The sequence below is a fragment of the Alligator mississippiensis genome, chromosome 5, assembly GCF_030867095.1.
Source record: "Alligator mississippiensis isolate rAllMis1 chromosome 5, rAllMis1, whole genome shotgun sequence".
NCBI classification, from domain to species: domain Eukaryota; kingdom Metazoa; phylum Chordata; order Crocodylia; family Alligatoridae; genus Alligator; species Alligator mississippiensis.
In genome coordinates, this window is record NC_081828.1 from 39,996,411 (window position 1) to 40,018,143 (window position 21,733).

The 21,733-nt window shown below is 61.7% G+C and overlaps 2 protein-coding genes and 1 long non-coding RNA gene across 5 annotated transcripts; 1 reads left to right on the forward strand and 2 right to left on the reverse strand.

Moving 5' to 3' along the window:
• Positions 1-1,945: 1,945 nt before the first annotated feature.
• LOC109284988 (uncharacterized) lies at positions 1,946-4,530 on the reverse strand. Its single transcript, XR_002092647.2, has 2 exons — positions 4,396-4,530; positions 1,946-2,292 (listed from the first exon to the last, which is right to left on the reverse strand). It is a non-coding gene; the product is annotated as an uncharacterized LOC109284988 (long non-coding RNA).
• Positions 4,531-7,951: 3,421 nt separating this feature from the next.
• LOC102559817 (paired box protein Pax-6) lies at positions 7,952-13,693 on the reverse strand. 2 transcript variants are annotated; one of them, XM_059728204.1, is made up of 8 exons: positions 13,535-13,693; positions 11,132-11,316; positions 10,011-10,169; positions 9,623-9,705; positions 9,381-9,531; positions 9,132-9,229; positions 8,826-8,979; positions 7,952-8,066 (listed from the first exon to the last, which is right to left on the reverse strand). In XM_059728204.1, the coding sequence occupies exons 2-8, from the start codon at positions 11,244-11,246 to the stop codon at positions 7,981-7,983; spliced, it is 846 nt and encodes a 281-aa protein (XP_059584187.1). In that variant the 5' UTR covers positions 11,247-11,316; positions 13,535-13,693; the 3' UTR covers positions 7,952-7,980. The 2 variants fall into 2 exon arrangements, with proteins under 2 accessions (XP_059584187.1, XP_019350487.1); XM_019494942.2 differs by having other exon boundaries at positions 8,826-8,982.
• A 3,389-nt stretch (positions 13,694-17,082) lies between these two features.
• On the forward strand, positions 17,083-21,323 carry RCN3 (reticulocalbin 3). 2 transcript variants are annotated; one of them, XM_014596619.3, is made up of 7 exons: positions 17,083-17,215; positions 17,445-17,679; positions 18,420-18,613; positions 19,211-19,383; positions 19,775-19,835; positions 19,947-20,146; positions 20,526-21,323. In XM_014596619.3, exons 1-7 carry the CDS (start codon positions 17,098-17,100, stop codon positions 20,631-20,633), a joined length of 1,089 nt encoding a protein of 362 aa, XP_014452105.2. In that variant the 5' UTR covers positions 17,083-17,097; the 3' UTR covers positions 20,634-21,323. The 2 variants fall into 2 exon arrangements, with proteins under 2 accessions (XP_014452105.2, XP_006274936.1); XM_006274874.4 differs by having other exon boundaries at positions 17,148-17,220.
• Positions 21,324-21,733: the final 410 nt, after the last annotated feature.

A 21,733-nucleotide genomic window follows, 5' to 3' on the forward strand; every position in this document is an offset into this window, starting at 1 on the left:
CCAGCCCCCACTGCTTCAACCCTTTCCAAAGCTGGGACAGAACTCAGGAGTTCTAACCTCTCAGTTCTTCTCACCTCTAGCCCAGCAGACCCACGCTTGTCTTCCCAGATCTGGGAGAGAAACCAGGCATCCTGGCTCCCAGTGCCCCCCACTCCAACCCACTAGCTCCTATCCTTCACTCCCTTCCCAGAACTATTTTCAATTCTGGTTGTCTGCTCCTGTATTAAGGTCAATTAGATCTAGTTTGGGACCTGTTCCCCAGACTCCCTGGAGCTGGGGCATCTCATTTGGGGCTCTCAATATACCAGTCCCAGCTGCCAGTTCTAGATATCACAAGCACCACTGTCTGTTCTAGATACCTACCCAGCTAAAGTGTAACCTAGAGGCTCTCAAAGCCACTGGTTCTGAGTGCTCCAATGCCTGACACTTGTTCTAGATGCTCTAAATAGGAGTGTGGTGCTAGATACCCCATTCCTAGATAACTTGGTGCTAGGTACCATTTGTTCTAGATACCTCTACCTTGGTTCTAAATTCCTCCCCCCCCCCCAATGGCATTTGTTGTAGAGGTCCCCTAGGCAGGATGCTGGTTCTGGATGTCCCTATCCACACCATTGGCTCTAGATGTCCCAATGAAGGGTACCTGTTCCATATAGTCCCCCTCAGGGCATTGGTTCTAGGTTCCCCTACCCAATTCCCTGGTTCTAGAGTGCCCTACTTTGGCCACTGGTCCTGGGTGTGGCTGTTCCTGGCTCCCAGAGATAATCTGAGGCTATCAAGAGCAACCCTGACACACAGTCACCTTGCAAGACTTCTAGGTTGGGGTCCCAGTGAGCATCCCCCTTGTGGCCATGAGACCCTAGGGGATGGGGCAGGACACAGCCAAACCTGATGGGGGGAGGGTGGGTGCAGCTGCCAGCCAGGAGCAGGGTGCAGGCCTTGAGATCCCCCTATGGGAGTGACCTTAGCAGGGTTGGGGACAGGGGCCTCTCCTTCCCACAACATGCCAGGGACTAGGGATACTGGACAGGCCTGTGCTGGAGGACCCTCCCCTTCCTGGCTGGTTACCACCCCTGTCCCAGCCTCTGTGACTAGCCCACTTCCAGGCAGGACCCTCAGGGGCTGGCATGAGGCCAGATCCCCCAGGAGCTGACCTTTCCCATTCCCGGAAAGCCTATGAAAGGTCAAGTTATTCCACCCACCCCCTCCCAATCCTCTCCAGGTACTTCTGCTGCTCCTCCAGCCCTACCTCATCCCTATCACTGCCCCCCAAAAAACTTTCCTCTGGGTCCATTTCCTCCCCCTCCCATCAGCGCCCCTGTACAGAGCCAGTGCTCCCTTGTCTCCTCAACACCTGAGTCTAGGGTGCAGTGGCCAGCTACTGCCACTAGGTGGCAGCAGGAAGTCAGTGCTAGGGAGTGCCCTGGATTGGCCTGGGAAGGGTAGAAACCCCCAGAAGATGCAGAAGCTGACCCAAGGGGAGGGAGCAGGGGTCCGAGACCCCTGGGACTGGAGGGGGGCAGCGCTGGGGATTGTGGGAAGAGGTATGGAGTGGGGGGCAGGAAGTGGGGGTGGCAGGCAGGAAATGGATGCTCAGGTGGGAGTAGTGGGTTGGTGGGGGCCATGTCCAGCCATGGGGCTGCTGTGGAAAGGAGGGGTGGTATTAATGGGAATAGTGGGAGTCAGGGATGGGGGGAGCCAAAATGGGGGGGGGGAAGGACAGTGCTGTGGGGGGAGGCATGTGGCAGAGACAGGGCGGGGGGTGAGGGCTGTGGGGGCCCCAGGAGCTGGGAGGTGGGTTGTAACCAGCTTCCCCATGTGTCAGCCTCCACTCCCTTACCAATCCCCCTCCCACCCATACATACACAGGCACATACACATACACACACACACACCATACACATGCACAGCACACACCCACACCAGCAGAGTCACCACAAAACATTGGTGGAGTGCAGAGAGAGGGTTTATTGCCCAGAACAACAGAGACACACAGATGGGGCTGTAGATTGGGAGTGAGGGGCACCAGGGCTGGAGGGTGCAGGGGGCTGCAGGTCGGGAGTGAGGGGCATCAGGGCTTGTTCCTTCCTGGGGCAGGTCTCTGGTGCCCTGTGGGGAGGTGGGGCGGGGAGGCTGCAGGTGCTGGGGTCCCACGCCTCCTTCTCATCCATCCTCTGTACCAGGGTTCCAGTAACATGACACTGGTACAAGGGTTGGGAGAGAGTGGGGGGCAGAGAAGGCCCACCCCCTGCAACCACCGCGAGAGCTTGCATCCATCGCTGGCAGCCAGGGCACCTGTACAAGAGACAGAGAGAGATCAGAGGGTCCCTGACCCACCAGTGCCCCTCACTCCCAACCTGCAGTCTCCTGCTCCCCCCTAGTCCTGCCCCCTCCCAGCCTCCTGCAGCCTTTTGCCCCCCCGCCCAGTCCTGCCAATGCCTCTCACTCCTGACCTGCAGTTCCCTGCCTCCCCAGCCCTGCCGGTGCCCCTCACTCCCAACCCATAGCCCCCTGTCTCCCCAGCCCTTCCAGTGCCCCTCATTCCTGGACCTGCTGCCCGCCGGCCTTCCCCCCCGCCATCCCTGCCAGTGCCCCTCACTCCTGGCCCGCAGCTCCCTTCCCCCATCTGGCTGGGGTTGGGGGACAGATCAAAGCCTCCTCCTTCTGCATTTTTGGGAACACTTTAAGTTTCAGAAGGGACCATAAGATTCCCCCTCAGGGGTGGGGGGCTGGAGCTGGGGGCACCAGGGAGCCCACAGGGGGATGTGGGGCTGGGGCAGGCCTCAGGGCAGGGAAGGGTATATATCCAGGAGCTGCAGCCTCTACAACACCAAGGATAGGGCTGACCTAGCTGTAGAAGGTAGGACCCCCCTTCCCCTTGCTGGAGGGCCCTACCCTCAGGCCATCCTCCTGCCCTTGTGGCCCTGTCCCCTGTCACCCCCCACTGGGGTCAAGTTCTGCTCTGAAACTACAGTGAACTTCTGCTTTGTGGTTTCCCGCAGAGGGGGAGGGGAAGCAGGGAGGTGACAGGAGTGGGGGCTTGGGAGGAGCCCTCCCCAACCACAGCCTCAGGGGACAGGTGTGGGGGAGGCTTTAGGATCATGGCTGGAGAGAGAGGAGATGGAAGGAGGTGTGTGGTAGGCTGGGATTGGGACCCTGGTGCTGTGCAGACCCCAGCTGAGATCAGGGACCTCCATGTGTTGATTGGTGGCAGTGAGACAGCCCCTGTCCCACATGGCCCTGCCCCACTCACCCCAGCTCCTCTTGCCTCTGCCCTACACACACCAGCCCAGCTGTAGGGACATGTGGCCACATCAGGGTTAATAATTTAAGCCCCCCCCCAGCTCTCTTCCCTGCCTCCCCCATTCCCCACTATGCACCCCTGTATCCTCACACCCTCCCTCCTTCCTTCCCTCCACCCATCCATCCCTGCACACCCTCATTCATTCATCCATCCATCCTTCCCGCTCTCTGCCCACCCCATCTATTCATCTACCTATACGCCTCCATCTGACCTACCCATTCCTAAACACACTCCTCCATCCATCCATCGCCGCAACACACCCCATCTATCCGGTCATTTCCCCTTCCACTCATCCTCCCACCTCCTCCAGCCCTGCAGGTATTCCTCCACCTATGACCCATCCACCCCAAAATTCCCTCTCTCTGTCCCTATATACCCCATCCATCCATCCATCCATCCATCCATCCCAACACACATGGCTCCATTCCACCATCCACACGCTCCCACCTTCACTTGTGTCTGTGACCCACCCATCCTAAACTACTGTGCCTGCCCCCTTGGCCATCCCTCCCTCCCCACCCCCTGCATCCATTAATGCTCCTTTGCTGGCCTCCCTCACACCAGCCTTCTATCCATCCATCCCCACCCCTCCACCTACCATCCCTAAGCCCCTCCCAGTCCACCCCCATCCCTCAAGCCAGCCCCAGGTCGTTTCCCGGGTTGGAAACCCCAGAATCTCAAGGGTCTAATGAGTGGGGGCTTAGCAGCCAGGACACCTGAGTTCTCCCTCCCCAGTTCTGTGAGCAGTGGGGTCTAGTGAGTTAGAGCAGGTGGGGTGGAAGCCAGGATGCCTGGGTTCTCTCTCAGCTCTGGAAAGGAAGTGAGGGTCTGATGGGTTAGAGCAGGGAAGTTGGGAGGCGGTATGGGAGAAGTGAGGTCTGGTGAGTTGAGCAGGGGGAGTGGGGGCCCAGATGTCTGGGTTCTCTCTCAGCTCTGGGAGAAGAGTGGGGTCTGATGTGGTAGCGGGACAGGGTGGGGTGGGGGGGTGGGCTGGGATGCCTGGGTTCTCTCCCAGTTCTGGGTGGGCAGCAGGGCCTGCAGGGTTGGAGTCCCCCAAGCAGCAGATGTCCCCCACAGCCCCGGGACCCCCTTACCCTGCATGGATGCTGCCTCTGGTCCCGTCGTCACCTTGAATCCCCCTGGCCCCACAGGCTGTGACTTTAAACCCCCCAGCCCCCACCCCCAGCTCACGGGGCGCGGCGGGAAGTGGTGTTTCCTGCTCAGGGGGAAGTGCTGGTGGCTGCATTGCAGGGTTCACAGCTGTTGATGAGAGCAAGCACCGCTCGGGGCTCATAAACAGGAAGAGCGCCCGCCCGCCCTCCTGCCTGCCCACAGTGGGGGGTGGGGGGGTACTACCGTGCAGCACCCACACCCTCACCACAGGGCCAAGAGGGGAAACTGAGGCTTGGGGAACCCAGGTGCCCTGGCACCCAACGCTGTGCTCTCACACCAGACTCCACTCCCCTCCCTGAGCTGGGTCAGAACCCAGGTGTCCAGCCTTCCAACCTATCGTCCCCAGCGCCCCTTCCAGAGCTGGGATGGAATCCAGGTGTCTGGGCCCACAGCCCCTGGTACAGCTGGGACCCTGCTGGGTGCAAGCAATTGATTCCTGTGGGTGGGGGCCCTGTAGCTAGGCCACTTCCCTCCATGTGCTCCCTATAGCCTCAGTCCTTCCCATCATATGACTCTGATCCCTTCATTGAGGTCCCAACCCCGTCTTCATTTGCCAGCCTGCTCTACCAGCCGGGCTGTGATGCGGCGGGGGGAGCAGTTCAACCATGGGGCGCACCAACATCCCATAGCACTCCCCCTGGGAACCAAGCCCTCCTCTCCTCTCCACCTCTCCCCCACCAAGCCTTGGGAACCACATCCTTTGCTTAGGGGCGGGGGTAGCAGGTCCCAGGTTCCCACGGTCCAGGGGTGGGCGTGGGGGGTGGGGAGGGACAACAACAGGAACAGAGAGATGCCCTGCCCAGAGCTGAAAAGGTTAACGGAGAAACCACAGGGGAAAGGCTGAGGCCTAGCTGCCCCCTCCACCCCCTCCCACCACCACCACCACCATCACCATCACCATCACCAACTCCTGGCAAATCTCAGCTCAGGGAGGGCTGCAGGTCAGGAGTGAGGGGCACCTGCAGGGCTGGGGGGCACAATCTCAGTGGAACCCCAGATCTCAGTACCCCCCCATTCTGTTCCTCCTGCCAGTTGGGAGGGAGGCTGCTAAGATTGGGGGGGGGCTGAACCCAATTGCCCCCCCAAGACACAGAAACTGGGCTAGGCAGGGAGGGGGGCATCTAGGAACTGAGACCCCCTCTTCCCAAAGCCTAGTCACCCCTTCCCCACTGGAAGTTTTTGCCCTCACCCCCATGGACACTGGCCTGCCCTCCCATCCCCACCCCAGCCCAGCCCCCCTGGTTCTGGATTGATTCCCCCCAACTAGGTCTCCCCACAATGCTGAAGCCATACCTGGGGCTGCACGCTCTATCACATTGATGCAAAGTGCCCTGGGGAGGGTTCATATGATGGCATCACCAGGTGGGGGGCAGGGTGAGCAGGGTAATGGGGCACACCTGGCTGAGTGGGACTGCGGGGTATGAAGGCACTGGGGAATTGGAGGGTGTCACAGCGGCGTGGTGGGTGCACAGTGAGGAGCACTGGGCTGAAGAGTTGTGGGGGCTGTCTCTGGAGGAGGCTGTGGGGGGTGCCGTAGTGGTGGTGTGGGGGGGTGCAGTAGGGTGCAGGGGCAGAGGGCTGGGAGGGGGCAGTTACTGGAGTCCCCACTTCCCCCTCCCCCCCGCATGGCTTCCAGCTTGGAGCTGCCAGCAGCTCAGCCAGGCCCACACAGTGACAGTGACACTGATTTGTCCTGACACCCCTCCACCCACAATCCACTCCACCCCTTCCTTCTTTTAAGTGCCTGGGGGGCTGGAGCCAGCTCCTGTCCCCAGCTCGCTCCAGTGCAGCTCCTCACTGCCAGTTGTGGGGGGGGAGGTGAGCACCTTGGATTGCAGGGGTGGGGGGACTGGGCTCTGCTCCTGCCCCCTCATCACAGCACCGCCTGCTGGGGTGCAGGGACCCTCCCAGCCAGGCAGCTCCTGCCCACAGGGGCTGGGGTGTTGCTGAGTGCGGCTGGGGTGTTGCTGAGTGCGGCTGCGGTGCCCCCACCCCAACCCCAGATGTTTCCTCCCATCACATAGGACCTGGCTCCATGCCCCCCACCCAGAAGCCGCTTCCTGCCCCACCCACCCAACCCCACCTGGGGGGGGGGGCGCAGGGGGGGGCGCTGGTCAGGGTTGATCTCCACCCTGAGGCAGTCTGAGCCCCTGGCTTGGAGCTGGGGGTAGTGGGCACAGGCTGGGCTGGGGTGGATCAGGTTGGTGGGGTGGTGCTGGTGGCTTGGACACCTGGGTTCCAGAGGGCATTCAGCATTACTGGGATGGCTGGACCCAGGACAGTCTGATCTGGGCTGGAGGGCACATATATGGGACCCCAGGTTTGGGGTAAGTGGACAGGGTAGGGTCCCAGCCTGGTGGGGCCTGTGGGTATGATTTGGGGGGCAGGCTATTGGGCTGGCTGGCCCCATATGCGGGCCTGTGGTTAGAGTTATCATGCTCCAGGGTGGGGGGCCCTTCTTTGTCCCACAGACAGACAGAGCTCCAGGGTGTTATTTACAGATGTCCTTTATTCACACACAGGGAAACCTAATGTGGAGGGGGTGCTCGGGGCATGGGGGGAGGGGATGGGTTAGGGGTTAAAGGTCACATCTGGGACAGGGCAGTGTGGGGGGGGGTCTAGGATTGTTCCTTTGGCCCCTTGGTCCACTCAGCCCCCACGGGGTTAATCCATGTGGGGAGAGATGGTGGGGGACAGGGGACCCCTCAGGTAGTGTCGGGGGGAGAAGGGTGCCCCCTCCTGGGTCCCCCCCCAAAAGGCGTATGTCTGGGGGGTCACTTCACTGTACGTCACAAGACTGGGGGTGACTCTGCATCCCAAAGGGGGGGGGAGAATGGTGGGGGGGGTCACTAGGCCTCCCAGAGTGCCAGCTATCCCATAATGCTATGGACTCCCACCTAAGCATAGGGGAGGGGGGTCCTCTGTCACATCCCACAGAGCGGACCCTCTTCCCAGAATCCTTTGCAGGCAGTTAGCACTGCTCCCATAGACCTCAGCCTGGATCCTCCTCCCAGAATCCTTTGTGAGGCATTGGCAACGCTCCCAGAATCTGTTGCGAGGCACAGGCAGTACTCCCAGAATCCTTTGCTAGCACTGGTATTCAGGTGTCACACCCTGCTTTGGGAAGGGGGCCACAGCGTGGGGGATTCCCCAAGGGGCAGGATGATGGGGGGAGGGGATCCAAGCGCGCGCGCGTGCGCGCACACACACACACACACACACACACATATGTCACGCTTGGAGGGTGGGAAAAACCAGTGCTGAGAGATACAGACACATGGACTTGTGGGGGGGGCAGGGTCCGGGTGGGGATGTAGGGGTGGGCAGGGGAGCAGGATCCCCCATTCCTGCTATAGCCCCCCCTTTTTGCAGCTGGAGGATTCCCCCTACTCCAGTGGGTGGTACCTAGGCCTGGGGTCCCCTCCAAAGTGGAGGGCACAGCCTTCTCCCCCCCCGCCCTCCTTTCCCTACCCCACCCACCCCAACAATGGGTCCAGTCTGTGCAGTCACTGCAGCCGGGGCCAGTACTGGCTGAGGTCAGGGTCCCCGCCGGGCACCTGCACTGGCACCGACACGCCAGGGGAGATGAGACCTGGAGCAGGCAGGAGAGTGAGAGTCAGGCTGGCATGGGAGAGACCTCCCCTCCCCACACCTCCATAAAATCCCCCTCCTGGGGCCATACAGGGTGTGCAAGACTGGCAGGGAAGATGGTTCATTTAGGCCCAAGGCTCAGGGTATGTAAGCGCAGTGCCCCCAGCTATCCCATAATACCACTGGGTCCCACCACTGGGCAAGGAAGGGGAAGCACTTGCTTTTTCTCCTGGAATTCCTTTCTGGATACAGGGAATTAACACAGCTTCCAGAATGCTTTGCTGGATACAATGATATAGCATTGCTCCCAAAATCCTTTGCAAGGAACAGCCAGAGCTGCTAGCATCCTTTGCTGGATATGGGAATATAGCACAGCTACCAGCATCCTTTGCTAGATGCAGGGACATAGCATGGCTCCCATAATCCTTTGCAAGGAGCTGGCAAAGCTCCCAGCCTCCCAGAATCCTTTATTGGATGCAAGGACATAGTATTGTTTCCAGAATCCTTTGCAAGGGACAGCCATGGCTCCCAGAATCCTTTGCTAGATACAGGAACATAGCACAGCTCCCAGCATCCTTTGCAAGGATCTGTGCCATGGCTCCCAGAATCCTTTACTAGATACCTCAATATAGCACAGTTCCTAGAACCCTTTGCAAGAAGCTGCCAGTGCTCCCAGAATGCTTCGCCCCTCCAGGCCCCGCCTGGCCTGGGTGCCCAAGGGGCCAGTGCCCAGGTACCTGCGTGCCCCTGCGCTACTCACCAGTGGAAGCAGGGGTGCTGGCGCCAAGGGCCTGGCTGCCCATGTGGGTGGGGAGCTGGGGGGGTGAGTAGGAGTCATAGCTGCGCCCTGAGGAGCTGGCCGGGATCATGCAGGCATAGGACGAGGGCTGGCTGGCCACAGGCAGCACTGCCTGCTGCTGGGAGAGCCGGGGGACGAGTGAGACCCCAAGAGAACCCCTGCCTGCCTCCCTCCCACCACAGGCCCCCGGGGCCCAGCCCCAGTACTTCCCATGTCCCCACCTAGCCAGGCAGCCCCAGAGCCCCTCCCTCTGCCAGTGCCCCATACCTGGATGGGGAGGCTGCTGGCCATGGAGAAGCTGGGCAGGGGAGGCATCCCTCCGTAGCTGTTGGGCAGCGTGGCTTCACTGCGCCCCAGCACGGTACCTGTGGAAGACACCCATCACCCAAGGTGGGGAGGGTAGGATGAGAGTGGAGGGGGCACAGCGGTGGTTGGCAGGGAGGTTCCTAGGGGGCTGTATAGGGTTTAAAGCAGGACTGGGGGCTCTGGCATGGGAGGGATGCTGGAGGCAGTTACCTGCTCCAGGTGGGGCAGGCACGGGTGGGAAGACACTGGCCCCAGGGAAGGCCCCGCCTAGGCCCAGGTGCCCGGTGCTGCCTGCTTGGCGCCGCTGGTTCCGCAGTTTCTCCTCCCGGCGCCACTTGGCCCGACGGTTGGAGAACCAGACCTGGGGGACAGGGAGAGGCTGTGAATGCCCGGGGGGACGGCGGGGTGAGGGGCGGAGAGGTGCCAGTTGAGGGGGTGGGGGTCTGACTCACCTGGATCCGTGCCTCCGGCAGGTCAATCTTGGCAGCCAGGCGCTCACGGGCAAAGACGTCAGGGTAGTGGGTGCGCTCAAATTCTGCAACAGGGTGAGGGGGTCAGGCAGGGCCTAGGAGCCCCACGGCCCCCAGCGTCCCCCACAGCCCAACTAGAGCTGCTGAACTTCCCATGGCCCCCCACAGCCCTCTCCTTCCCCTCCAGCCCATCCCCCTGCACCCACACAATCCCTGGGTTTCTGCCTCCCTGCACAAGTCCTGGTACCCCCACTGTCCGTCCCGGCCCCCAGTCTGGCAGCTCTGCCCCCTGATGGCAGCTACTGGAACTGCAGCCACCAGCTGCCTGGAGTGAGTTGTGGTGGAGGGTAGTCCTAGCCCCCCGGGATACCTTTCTCCAGTGCCTCGATCTGCTCCTGTGTGAAGGACGTCCGGTTCCTCTGCAGCTTCCGCTTCAGCTGCAGCCGTATCTGAGACTCGTCCAGGTCATCCCCAACGGCACCCGACCGGTGCTCGGGATCCAGGCCCCCATCCAGCTGTTGACAGCTGTCTGCAGTGAGGCACGGTGGGGTGGGGCAGGGAAAACAGGTGAGATGGGCCCCACAACAACAGCCCTGCCAGTGCCCCTCACTCCTGGCCTGCAGCCCCCAGCCCAGCCCGTGCCCCTCACTCCCAACCTGCAGCCCCCTACCCCCCCCCAGCTCTGCCAGTGCCCCTCACCCCCAAACCACAGCTCCCTGCTCCCACCAGCCCTGCTGGTGCTTCCCTCACAGCTCCCCCCCGCACTTCCTTGCACTTCCACCCTGCTCTTTCTAGTGCCAGGCCGTCTCTGCAGGCGATGAGAACTCTCCCATCAGGGTTGAGGCGCTAACACGGAGCGACAGGCACAGCCGTGGCTCAGCCCTGCAGCCCCCCAGTTCCCTCCACCCAGGAGGACAGGGTGACAGGCCCAAGAGGAGCGCCAGCACCCTCCAATGCCAGCATGGCTTGGTCTGGCCCCAGCACAGCCCAGCCCAGCCCCCCCAACTTGCCACCCACCTGGCACCTCCTGACATCTGCTTTTCTTGGGGGGGGGGAATGACCATGTCCCTAGCATGGGAGCAGAGACCCTGATGGAGCAATGGTGGGTGGAGTCGGATCTAGGGGTGCTTCTAACACCCCCCCCACCCGCTGTTTGCCCCCCAGATTTACAGCAGAGGTAACCGAGATCTGGGCCTTAACGGTGCCTGGGAGGTTTGAGAAAGAACCCAGGTATCCGGGTTTCCAGCCCCACCTGCTCTAGCCCCCCAGGCCCCACTGCCCTCCCTGAGCTGGGATAGAACCCAGGTGTCTGGCTCCCAGCCCCACACCCTGTTCCACCCCTTTAGACCCTGCTGCCCTCCCAGAACCAAGAGAAAACCCAGGTGCCAGTGAGGGCAGGGGCTGGGACAGGGTCCTGCTGGGGTGTGCCTGGGGGGTGAGCGGGGATCCCAGGCTGCCAGGCACCAAGCCCTGCCCCCCACCCCCGCACACCTGGGTTGGGCTGTGGTGATACCAGGCTCTCTGGGTACCAGTCCTGACGGCCACTCCACGCCGCGTTCTGTATGTTCAGCATCCCAATCTTCTTGTACAGGCTGTCTGCCCCCATGGACCAGCGCGGGGCCGCGGCGAGGGTGTGGGGGACCAGCCCCCCCGGGGCTGCAATGAGTCCTGGGCACCTGGAGACGGCGACAGGGCAGAGAGAGAGGCAGGCGGTCAGAGCGGCATGGAGATGCAGCTGCTTCTGGGGTGGGGGGTGCTGGGGCTGCCCAGCACCCGCCACCCCAGCCTGTTGCCCCCTAGTGCCCATGTCTGTCACTGTGTGGGGGACAGGCTGGTGCCTGCACAGCCAGAGCTCTCCATGGCCCTGTCCCCCAAGGCAGCTGCTGTCCCCGCTGTTGCATCAGCCTCCCACAGCCCTGCACTGCCCTTGAGAGAGCAAGGCTGGCACAGCTGCTGTTCAGGCAGGCAGAGCAGGGGGCAGCCTTCCCTGAGCCCCAACCCTGGACCCCCAGGCCTGTTGGTGCCCCTCACAAACAACCCACAGCTCCCCAGCCCTGCTGGCCCTACCCATCCCCTTTTCTCAGTCTCTCACATGCAGGGGTGTGGGGATTCCCATCTCGATGGACATTGGCCCCTCTGCATGCGCCGGTGGCCCCCCAGGGAGGTTTGGAGTCCTCATACTCCATTCACTAGAGGGGAAACTGAGGCGGGGGGGCTGTGCTTCCTTTAAGTGAGTGTGGGAGCCTTTGGGGGAGAGCTGGGGTTGGGGGAGGAGGGGGTTATGGTCACAAGGAGGCCCAGTCTCTCTCTCTTTCTCACATACAGACACATACACATGCAGGGCAGGAACACACAACATGGCAACACACAGCCATGTTCTCTGTGCTCCTTACACACACAGAGCACAGGAAACACAGCCACAGCCGCATGAGAGAGCAGCGCACAAAGGCAGCATCCTATACACGCCCCCCAGCCTTCAACACACACATGCAAGGCCTGACATGCATGCATACATGCACAAACACACACAGTGGCACACCACACACAAATGCCCACAGCACCACACACACACACCCACAAACCCACATGCGAATGCACATGCACACAGGCACAAACAGCGTCACATACACAGTGCACAAATGCACACATATGCACAGGTATACAGAGCATCACATACACATGCACATACAGACACTGGCAAACCACACACGTATGCATACTATGCTGTACAGGGCACATCCATGTACAGGCACACAGACCAACATGCATACAACACTGCACACCAGTACCCACGCCCGAACGCACATGCGTACCCACAGCATTTGCATGTGTTCACACATGCACAGACACACACGGGTACATACACATGCACGACTGCACCCACACCGCACTGAGCATGGCCATGCAAAAAAGCAAACACCCAGAATAGAGCAATGGCACTTGTATGTGCGCACATAAATGCACATGCACATGTGTGTGCGTGCACACACACACGCACACACTGCTGCAGCCCTATGCTGACTCCTCCTGGTCCTCCTCAGAGCAGGAGTGTGGGTGAGGGGGCAGGTGGGGGCAGTCATCTCCATGGCTTTCTTTGTCAATGTTGGGGGGGGGGCCGGCAGGGGCTCAGCCTGCCCCAGCCCAACTACCCTCCCATCCATGGGTGCAGCTCCAGGGGCATGAGTGATGAGCACTGATGAGGCTAGCAGGGCTGCAGGTCGGGAGTGAGGGGCACCAGCAGGACTTGGGGGGGAGGGGAGGCACAGGGCTGTGGGTCAGGAGTGAGGGGCAGCAGCAGGGCTGGGGACCATTATCTCACATTGCCCCAGGAACTGCACCCACAATATACCATTGCCCCCACCTGGACGCCTGGGTTCCATCCCTGCCCAGGCACCTGGGTTCCTAGGCTGCATTTTATCTGGGGCTGTGCTGGGTGCTAAGGGGGCGGGGCCCAGCCTGGGGGCAGGGCAGGGCTGTGGGTTGGTCTGGCAAGGGGCACAAAGGCAGGTCTATGCCCCCCTCTGTTTGCTGGAGAAACAGGGGAGTGAGATGAGCTGCCCCCACCCCTGCCATCCAGGTCAGGGGGGGCAATGCCAGGAGACCCCGCTCCATGGCTTCCCTCCCAGTCAAGGAGGAAGGCATCTGCTGGGCACCACTGGGGATGCATCACCTTCCTCCCATCCCACTGTCCCCATCTCCATCGGATCCAAGGGGGCAGGAATGTGGTGGCAGGAGGCTGTGGGTCAGGAATGAGGGGCACTGGCAGGGCTGAGGGGGATGGCAGGGGGCTGCAGGCTGGGAGTGAGGAGCACCAGCAGGGCTGGGGGCTGTGGGTCGGGAATGCCCCTCCCAGCCCCCATGGTCCCCCCCAGATGCTCCTCCACCCTGACGTACCTCACTTGGGGTCCCAGCTGGGGCAGGCTCCCTTCTTCTGGCAGGGCCTGTGCCGCCCCCTCCAAAATGCCACCTCCAGCACCAAATCCCTGGCCTCTGCCCAGCCTCGTCTGCTGCCAACCGGGTGCTGGAGAGGAATAAAGGCAAGTCCCAGGCGCTGGGGGGCGTTGGGGGGGGGGGGGGGGCTGTGTGTAGGGGGGGGACATGGCCGCCACGCGGTGACATTTGTGTTAAACTGTCCTGGCAGCTTTGAACTTAATTCTCTCCAATGGGCTCGGGGGGGGGGGGGGGGGGGGGTGGACTAGCAGGCAGTGGGGGGGGTGAGAAGTCCCCCAGTATCAGCCCATGCTCTGGTGGCTGAGAAGATCGGAGAGGAAAGAAGCTGCCAGGGATGCGCCAGGCTGGGGGAGGGGGTACGGCCTTGTGGGGGCTGTGGGGTGGTTGAAGCGGGATACAGGATGGAGGGGGTAGGAGGAGCTGGGGGCGGCTGTCCTGGGTGGGGCCTGCTCTTGTTGGCCACAGTGGGGCCGCACATGCAGGCATGCCTGCATGTGCATGCGTGTATACACAAGCAGGTAGGCATACAGCTACACACCAATGGACATATACATTTACACGTGTACAACCATGCATATGTGCGCGCACACACACACACACACACACACACATATCTTCCTTTGCTCCCCATCATGCCTCCTCTTTCCATGTCTCTTCCATTAGGAAAATCAGCCCTCTCCCCTGCCCCCATGGAAGGTGGAGGGGGCTGAGCACTGGGGGGTGCTGGGAGCAGACAGGGATCCCAAGGGAGGGGAGGCTAGGGGGGACAGGTAACCTCGTAGGTCTGGGATTCTCATAGCCAATGGTGTGAAGGGCAAAAGGAAAATGTCAGGAGGTGGGAACAGGCAGGGGTGAGGCGCACCAGCAGTCAGTGCTGTGAGGGGTAGGGGGCTGTAGATCAGGAGTGAGGGACACTGGCAGGGCTGTGGGGACCAGAGGGCTGCAGGTCAGGAGTGAGGGGCACCCCACAGTCTCTCATCTCTTGCCAGCCTCTTTCCTAGCTGCAGAGGGGCTGGGAGCCTGGACACGTGGGTCCCCCCATCTGAGTAGGGCCATGGGACCGCCCTTCTGGCTGGTTCCCAGGGGTTCTGGGGGTCTGTGGCTGAGAGGAACTGAGTTGAGCCACACACTCCCACCCTCACCCTCTGCTTCCTCCACACTCAACAACCCGCCAGCCCCTAGGACAAAAGGGAGTGGGGACCCTGACCCCTATCACGTGCTGCTCCCCAGCGGTGAGACCAGAGGTCCCCCACCCCCAGCCAGGAACACCCCAGCCCAGCATAGCCCCACCCCAAGGCCCAGGGACACTCCAGGCATGCACCCCCCCCAGATGCCTCCTCCCCTCTTCCCTGCCCCAGCCCCCCTGGGACCCCATAAATGCCCGGACTTGATACTCCTCCACTGGGCAGGGGCCCCAGGGATGGTGGGTTAAGTAGAAATCCGTGTTACAGTGACAGGGGCAATTAAAAATGCAAAGTGAGTGCATCACGTGGGGCCTGGGGGGCTGTCAGGGCCCATCGATGCAGGCTGGGGGCCGGGGGGGGGGCTGTGTACCCCCCTCTCCCACCCCCCTGCAGTCACCACCCCTGAGAGCTCCCCCTGAAGGGCAGGAACCCCCCACCCTAATCCCTGAAGCCCCCTCCAGCCAGGACAGGGCCAGACTCCAGTCTGAAACAGGCCTAGACAAGCACCAGATCCTTCCCCCCACCCCGCACCCGGACACCTGGGTTCCACCTCTGCCCCTGGCCCATGCAGGGGGGGAAAGGAGGGGCATCAAACACCACCAGCCTCCCTGAATCCTGCACCCTGGCATGACAGGGCACCTGCCCCCAGCCACCCCATCTGATCCGATTACTGCTGGCTCCTGACACAGCCCTGATGCAGCTAATTGGAGCCCAGGAGCTACGGAGGCAAAAGCAGGGGGAAAAGAGGAGGCTAATGCCTGCCCCCCCCATCCCAGCACAGACCCCCCCCCAACTCCAGTGTGGGTGAGATGGGAGGGATCAGACCCTGCTGGACCTACATAGGGAGTGACCCATTGCTGGAGAGCATGTGGCAGCTTGCAAAGCACTGACCTGAACACCTGGGTTCAATTGTTATAGGAGGAGAGCTGTGGGTGGGGAATGAGGGACACTGGCAGGGCTGGGGGGGAATCTCCCTGACCCCAAATGATGCTGCAGACTCGGCCCCTCTCCCCACACATGGCCAGTGCGTTGCAGGTCCCCTTCCCTTTCTGGTGTCACTTCAATGTGAGTTGCCCATGTGGACCGGGCATATTCGGGGCGTCGGAGCGGAGCTGACCGCTCCCCCATCTGTTGCTTCTATCCCAGAGGTGCCCTGAACCAAGACATAGCACAGGCAGCCCTGCCAGTGCCTCTCACTCCCAACCCACAGCCCCCTGCCCCCCCAGCCCTGCTGGTGCCCCTCACTTCTGACCCACAGCCCCCTGCCCCCTCACTCCAGACCTGCAGCCCCTGCCTCCCAGCCTTGCTGGTGCCCCTCGCTCCTGACCAGAAGCCCCCTACTCCACCCCCCTCCCCCCTGCCTTGCGGGTGGAGCTCACTTGCAACCCACAGACCCATGACCACTGCTCCCCTGGGACTCAGTGACACAGATCCCAGCTATGAGACTCACCCCCCAGCCATTCCTCCCCATCTGGCAACTCTGAGCTTATCCGTGTTGTATAAGGGGGAGGCGGTGGGGAATCCAGATGTAGTACTTCTGCCCAGGCCTCCCTAGGGGACTTCATTCCCTCCCTGCCCCCTGGCTAAGAGACTGGGATGTGCTAGTCTTGACCCACATGTCACAAATAGACAGGCTGCAGGGATGCCAGGGGCACTAGCAGGGCTGGGGAGCAGGGGGCTGCAGATTGGACCGGGGCCACACGCAAAATCCCAGCCCGACTCGTCTGACAGAAGAGCTGGGGCTGGTTCTCCAGGGCTTGGGGTCCCCAGGGCTCCCCCACCCCTGTCCCCAGTCTGCGAGAGCGGGCGGCGGGGGACCAGCACCTCCACTCAGCCCAGATACCGGGCAGGGAGGGGGGAGGCAGACGCCCATTGGACGAGCTCAGGTTAAGACCAAGGGTCCCAGCGGGCCGTGCCTTAGTTTCCGTGCTGGAGCGGCCTAGGAGGAGCCTGGAAGTGAGCACCGCAGGGCAGGAGGGGCCTGAGCCCTCGGTTCCCGCTGGGTCAGCGGGGGGGCGGCAAAGCCCCAGCAGAGCCCCCCCAGGACGGGGCAGCCCGGAGTGGGGGTGGGCAGGGACAGGGGCTGCTGTAGGATGGAGGTGGGGAGGGCTGCTGAGCTTGAGGAGGGCAAGACCCATCAAAGATCCTGCCTGCCTGGTCTCAGCCCCCGCGCCCCCTAACCCCCACGTGGCCTAGCCCCCGCCCCCCTCCACGTGGCCTCTCTGCCCAGAACTTGGCCACAACTTGCTTGGGGGAGAAACTTGTGTCAACGTGGCGACGGGCAGCCAATCAGCCAGCGTCCTGGCCCCGCCCCGCGGGGGTATGCCGCCCTCTCATTGGCCCCACCAGCCGAGAGGGTGGGCCTGTGTGGGGGGGCTGTTGCGGGGCAGGGGGAGCCGGGTTCCAGTCGGGGCTCGAACACGCGGCGGTTTGGAGCTGGGTGAGGTATGGGGAGGGGCCCTGGGGTCCCTCTAGTTGGGGGGGGGGTTGGGACAAAGGGCGCCTCCCCTGGGCATGGTGGGGCTGGGGTTCTGATAGGGGGTGTGGGGCAAGGCTGGGGGCTGCCTTGCAGGGGTGAATTGTGGGGGACTCAAGGACAGTGGAAGCTGGGGAAGGGGGCAAAGTTGTGGGTAGGGCTGGGGTCTCTACCCTCCCCCATTGCCCTGTAGGCGCAGGGATGTGGGTGCTGGCAGGCTGGTGGGTGCTGGCGCTGTGTGCAGTGGGGGGGGCTCTGGCCAAGCCACCCCCGGAGAAGAAGGACCGCGTGCACCATGGCAAGGAGCTGAGCGACCACCAGCACGATGACAACCAGGATTTCCAGTATGACCACGAGGCCTTCCTGGGCAAGGAGCAGGCCAAGACCTTTGACCAGCTCACGCCCGAGGAGAGCCAGGAGCGCTTGGGGTGAGCCGGGGCCCCGGCCAGGCAGCCAGGAGGAGACCCAGGCAGCCAGGCTCCCAGCCCCCACCATACACCAGCCCAGCAGACCCCATGCCCCTCCCAGAGCTTGCTCCTAGTGCCCTGTGCTCCCTACACCCCCCCCCCCCCCCCCAAAGCTGGGCATGGAACCCAGGTGTCTGGGCTCCCAGTCTACCACTCTGCGCTAAGCCCAGGAGATGCCACTACCCTCCCAGAGCCAGGAATTAACCCAGGCATCTGGGCTCGCAGGCCTCCCTGTTCCAACCCACTAAACCCCACTCCTGTCCTGGAGCGATGAGCAAACCCAGGCATCCTGTCTTTCCGGCCACATGCATCACCTCACTAAACCCCAGTGCCCTCCCAGGGCCTGGTATAGAACCCAGGTGTCCTGGCTTCCAGCCTCCACTCTGCTGTAACCCACAAGACCCTAACTCATCTCTGAGAGCTGGGGAAAGAATCCAGGCATCCTGGCCCCCAGACACCTGCCCACCATACTCCACTCCACTCCCAGAGCTGGGAGTGAACCAAGGTGTCTTGGCTCCCAGGCCCTGCAGGACTGAAGGAAGAACCTGGACATCCTGGCTCTAACCCTTCAGAGAACTGCACTTTTTGGGTGCAAGGAAGGGGGCAGCCACTGGAGTTTTTGGGGCTCATGCATATGCTGCAGCTTGGGAGACAGAACCCAGGTGTCCAGGCCTGACCTACCCTCTCCCCTGTCCCTGCAGCAAGATCGTGGATAGGATAGATGGGAACCGGGACGGATTCGTGACCCAGGCGGAGCTGAAGGACTGGATCCGGCACACACAGAACCGCTACATCTACGAGAATGTGGACAAGAACTGGGCTGACTACGACCGGGACCATGACGGCCGCATTGCCTGGGCCGAGTTCAAGAATGCCACCTACGGCTACTATGAGGGTGCACCTGGACGCTGGGGTCCTGTGCCTCGCCTTGCTTGGGGGGGGAGGGGAGGGGAGGGGAGGGGAGGGGGCTGGCAGCTGGCATGCCTGGGTTCTGTCCCAGCTCTGGGAGGGGAGAGGTGTCTGGTAGGATAGAGCTGGGAGCCAGGATGCCTGGATTCCATTTGCAGGTCTGGGAGGGGCCTGGAGCTGTTGGAGGAGGTTGGTGGGGGGTCAGGGGGTTGAGGACAGTACAGGGGCCCTGACCCCAAGCCCCCAGTGGAGCTGCAGCAGGGACCATGGGCATGGTCTCTACTGCCCCATAGTGGTTGGAGAAGGAATAACTCCTTGGTGGGTGGCAAAGAGGCCAGACACCTGGGTTCTTTGTGGGGAGTGAAGTCCACTGGTTAGGGCCTCAGTTGCTAGAAGCCTAGCTTTGGGAGGGCAGTGAGGTCTGATGGGTTGGAGGAAGGGGGCTGGCAGCCTGGACACCTGGGTTCTCTCCCAGCTGTGCATGGGGAATGAGGTTTGGTGAGCTCTACTTAAGGGGTGGGAGGGTGCCTGGATCCCTTCTGTGCCACAAGGATTTGATACACCTGCTCCCCCCCGCCCCCAGGTGAGGAGTTCAGTGACCTGGAGGACAAACACTCCTACCGGAAGATGCTGGTACGGGATGAACGGCGCTTCAAGGCAGCCGACAAAGATGGGGACCTGGTGGCCACGCGGGAGGAATTCACAGCCTTCCTGCACCCTGAGGAGTTTGATTACATGAAGGATGTTGTCATCACTGTGAGTGTCGTGCCTGGACACCTGGGTCCAGTCCCTGCATGGGGGTGCAGTGCAGGGGGAGTGAATCCTGTGAGGTGGAGCAACAGGTATTGGGAGCCAGGATGCCTGGGTTATCTCCCAGCTTCGGGGGGGGATTGGGGTCTGGTGGATTAGAGCAGCGGGCCTGGAAGCCAGGGGGCCTGGGAGCCATCCTTGCGCTGACATGAAGTGCCTCTAGAGCTTGGAGCTCAGATGCCTGGGTTCTCCCCCATCCCCTAACCCAATTCCAGAGCCGTGCCCCCTTCTCTAGCCTTCCTCAGCTCCTAACAGCCAACAGGACCCCATTGGGGGGGGGGGGTAGTGGGGTGGTGTTCCTATGATGCTCAGCACTTCCCCCTCCTCCCCCGGCCAGGAAACCATTGAGGACATTGACAAGAACGGGGATGGCTACGTCCAGGTGGACGAGTACATCGGTGAGTGTGTGTGTGTGGGGGGGGGCAGGGCTGTGGGGCATTAGTGGGAATTGGAGGGAGGGATAAGAATCAGGAGGCCCTTCCCATGCCCCTTCTGTCCCGCCTCCCCAGGTGACATGTACAGCTCCGAGGCCGGGGAGCCAGAGCCCGACTGGGTGCGCACAGAGAGGCAGCAGTTCCTGGACTTCCGGGACATGGACCGGGACGGACGTCTGGACCCAGCCGAGATCGGGCACTGGATCCTGCCCCAGGACTACGACCATGCCGAGGTGGAGGCCAAGCACCTCATCTACGAGTCTGACAAGGACAAGGTGGGCTGGCAAGGGCAGGAGCAGCTGGGGAGAGGTAGCATGGGGGAGCCAGAGGGGTCAGGCTGGGAGTGGGGGCTTAGGGAGGAACAGGCAAATCTTCCCTTTGGAATGAGGAACTGGGAAGTGGGTAGATTCAGCCCCCCCCCCCCCCCCCCCCCCCCCAAGATCAGTGGTGGGGAAGGGGTACAGGGTAGGTGGATTTCAGATATCCTCCCCTCCACACACACATCATAGACCAGTACTAACCCTAATCCACAGCAGTGATTTGCTTGATGATTGAGTGACCCAGGAGTGATCAAGGGGCGGGGTAGGGTGGGAGCTGATGAGGGAGGGGCCTGTGTAATTGACCCCATGCTTGTGTGTTGCACCCTACCCCCAGGACGAGCGGCTGACAAAGCAGGAGATCCTGGACAACTGGAACATGTTTGTAGGGAGCCAGGCCACTAACTATGGGGAAGACCTGACACGAAAGCATGATGAGTTGTGAATGATGAAGGCCCGGTTCACTCCCCACACAGCACAAGCTTGCCTTGGCAGGGAACCCCACCCTCTCACCCAGGCACCAAGGACCCTAGGGAGGGATTATTTATTAAAGGGGAATCAAGAGTCAGGCTTGGGGGCAGGGGAAGAGTGGAAGGGGGTAGGAGCCCTAATGCTTAGGTTCTTGCTGTGCCCTGGGGAGAGTGGGGTCTATTGGGTTGGGGAGGGGGCTGGGGCTGGAAGTGACCTGGGTTCCCTCCCTGATCTAAGAAGGGAAGGGGTCAGAACAGGGAGCCAGGATACCTGAATACCCTCCCCAGCACTATCCATTTCCCTCCTCTCCTTTCCCACCCCCCACCCACAAGCACTACAACACTAACAGTATTAGGGAGCATCTCTGCCCCCAACCTGTGCCAGTGCCACCTCTCTCCAGCCCACCTCCAACCACCTGACATTATGGGGTGACCCACCAACATGGTGGTCAGTGGGTGGGAGCTGAAGCCCCACCCCTGCACTGCCTGCCACGATGGCTGCCTTTCCCACCAGGAGCTCCTGGCCAAGGCAGAGCTGTTTGTGGACAGCATTGGGGCCAGTCCCATTGATGCACGGGCATTTGGGGGAACAGCTGTAGGGGCATGGGGAGCTGAGAGGCACCTGGAGCTGTACACACAGGCCAATAAAGACATGCACCACCTTCCTCATGCTAAGCTTGCTTCATCCATGACTGGGGGGGGGTAGGGAGAACCTTGTCCTAGCAGGCTTGGGGGGCCTCCCAGCCAGGCAGAGAGGACCCAGAGGACACTGGGCAGAGGACACAGCAGCTGAAGTACCTGCTGGCTGCAGCTGGATGTCTGTGTCCCATCTCACTGCCTCACATAAGGGCCTTCTGATAATTTATAGCCAAGGTATGGGCAGGAACCCAGATCTCCTGGTCAGTCTGAGACTACCCCCAGGCAACAGCAGGTAGGCATGTAGGACCCTGGGAAAATAGGCCAGGCCCAAACCCTTGAACCGGTAGATGTAGAGGCAGAGAGCTGTTTTTGGGATGTCTGTGCCATGTGTTGAGCCTGCTTTTTCCTCAGGTCTAGGCAGCTCTGGCAGGCATGT

Excerpts from the sequence above, each read along its gene's own strand:
- LOC102559817 (XM_019494942.2), bottom strand. The coding sequence starts at position 11,246 with ATGGGGGCAGACAGCCTGTACAAGAAGATTGGGATGCTGAACATACAG. Across the intron at positions 9,706-10,010 it reads GATCGAGGCACTGGAGAAAG|AATTTGAGCGCACCCACTAC; the intron begins GTATCCCGGGGG and ends ACCCTGTTGCAG. Across the intron at positions 9,230-9,380 it reads GCCTGCCCCACCTGGAGCAG|GTACCGTGCTGGGGCGCAGT; the intron begins GTAACTGCCTCC and ends TGTCTTCCACAG.
- RCN3 (XM_014596619.3), top strand. The coding sequence starts at position 17,098 with ATGCCGCCCTCTCATTGGCCCCACCAGCCGAGAGGGTGGGCCTGTGTG. Across the intron at positions 18,614-19,210 it reads CACCTACGGCTACTATGAGG|GTGAGGAGTTCAGTGACCTG; the intron begins GTGCACCTGGAC and ends CCCCGCCCCCAG. Across the intron at positions 19,836-19,946 it reads CCAGGTGGACGAGTACATCG|GTGACATGTACAGCTCCGAG; the intron begins GTGAGTGTGTGT and ends CCGCCTCCCCAG.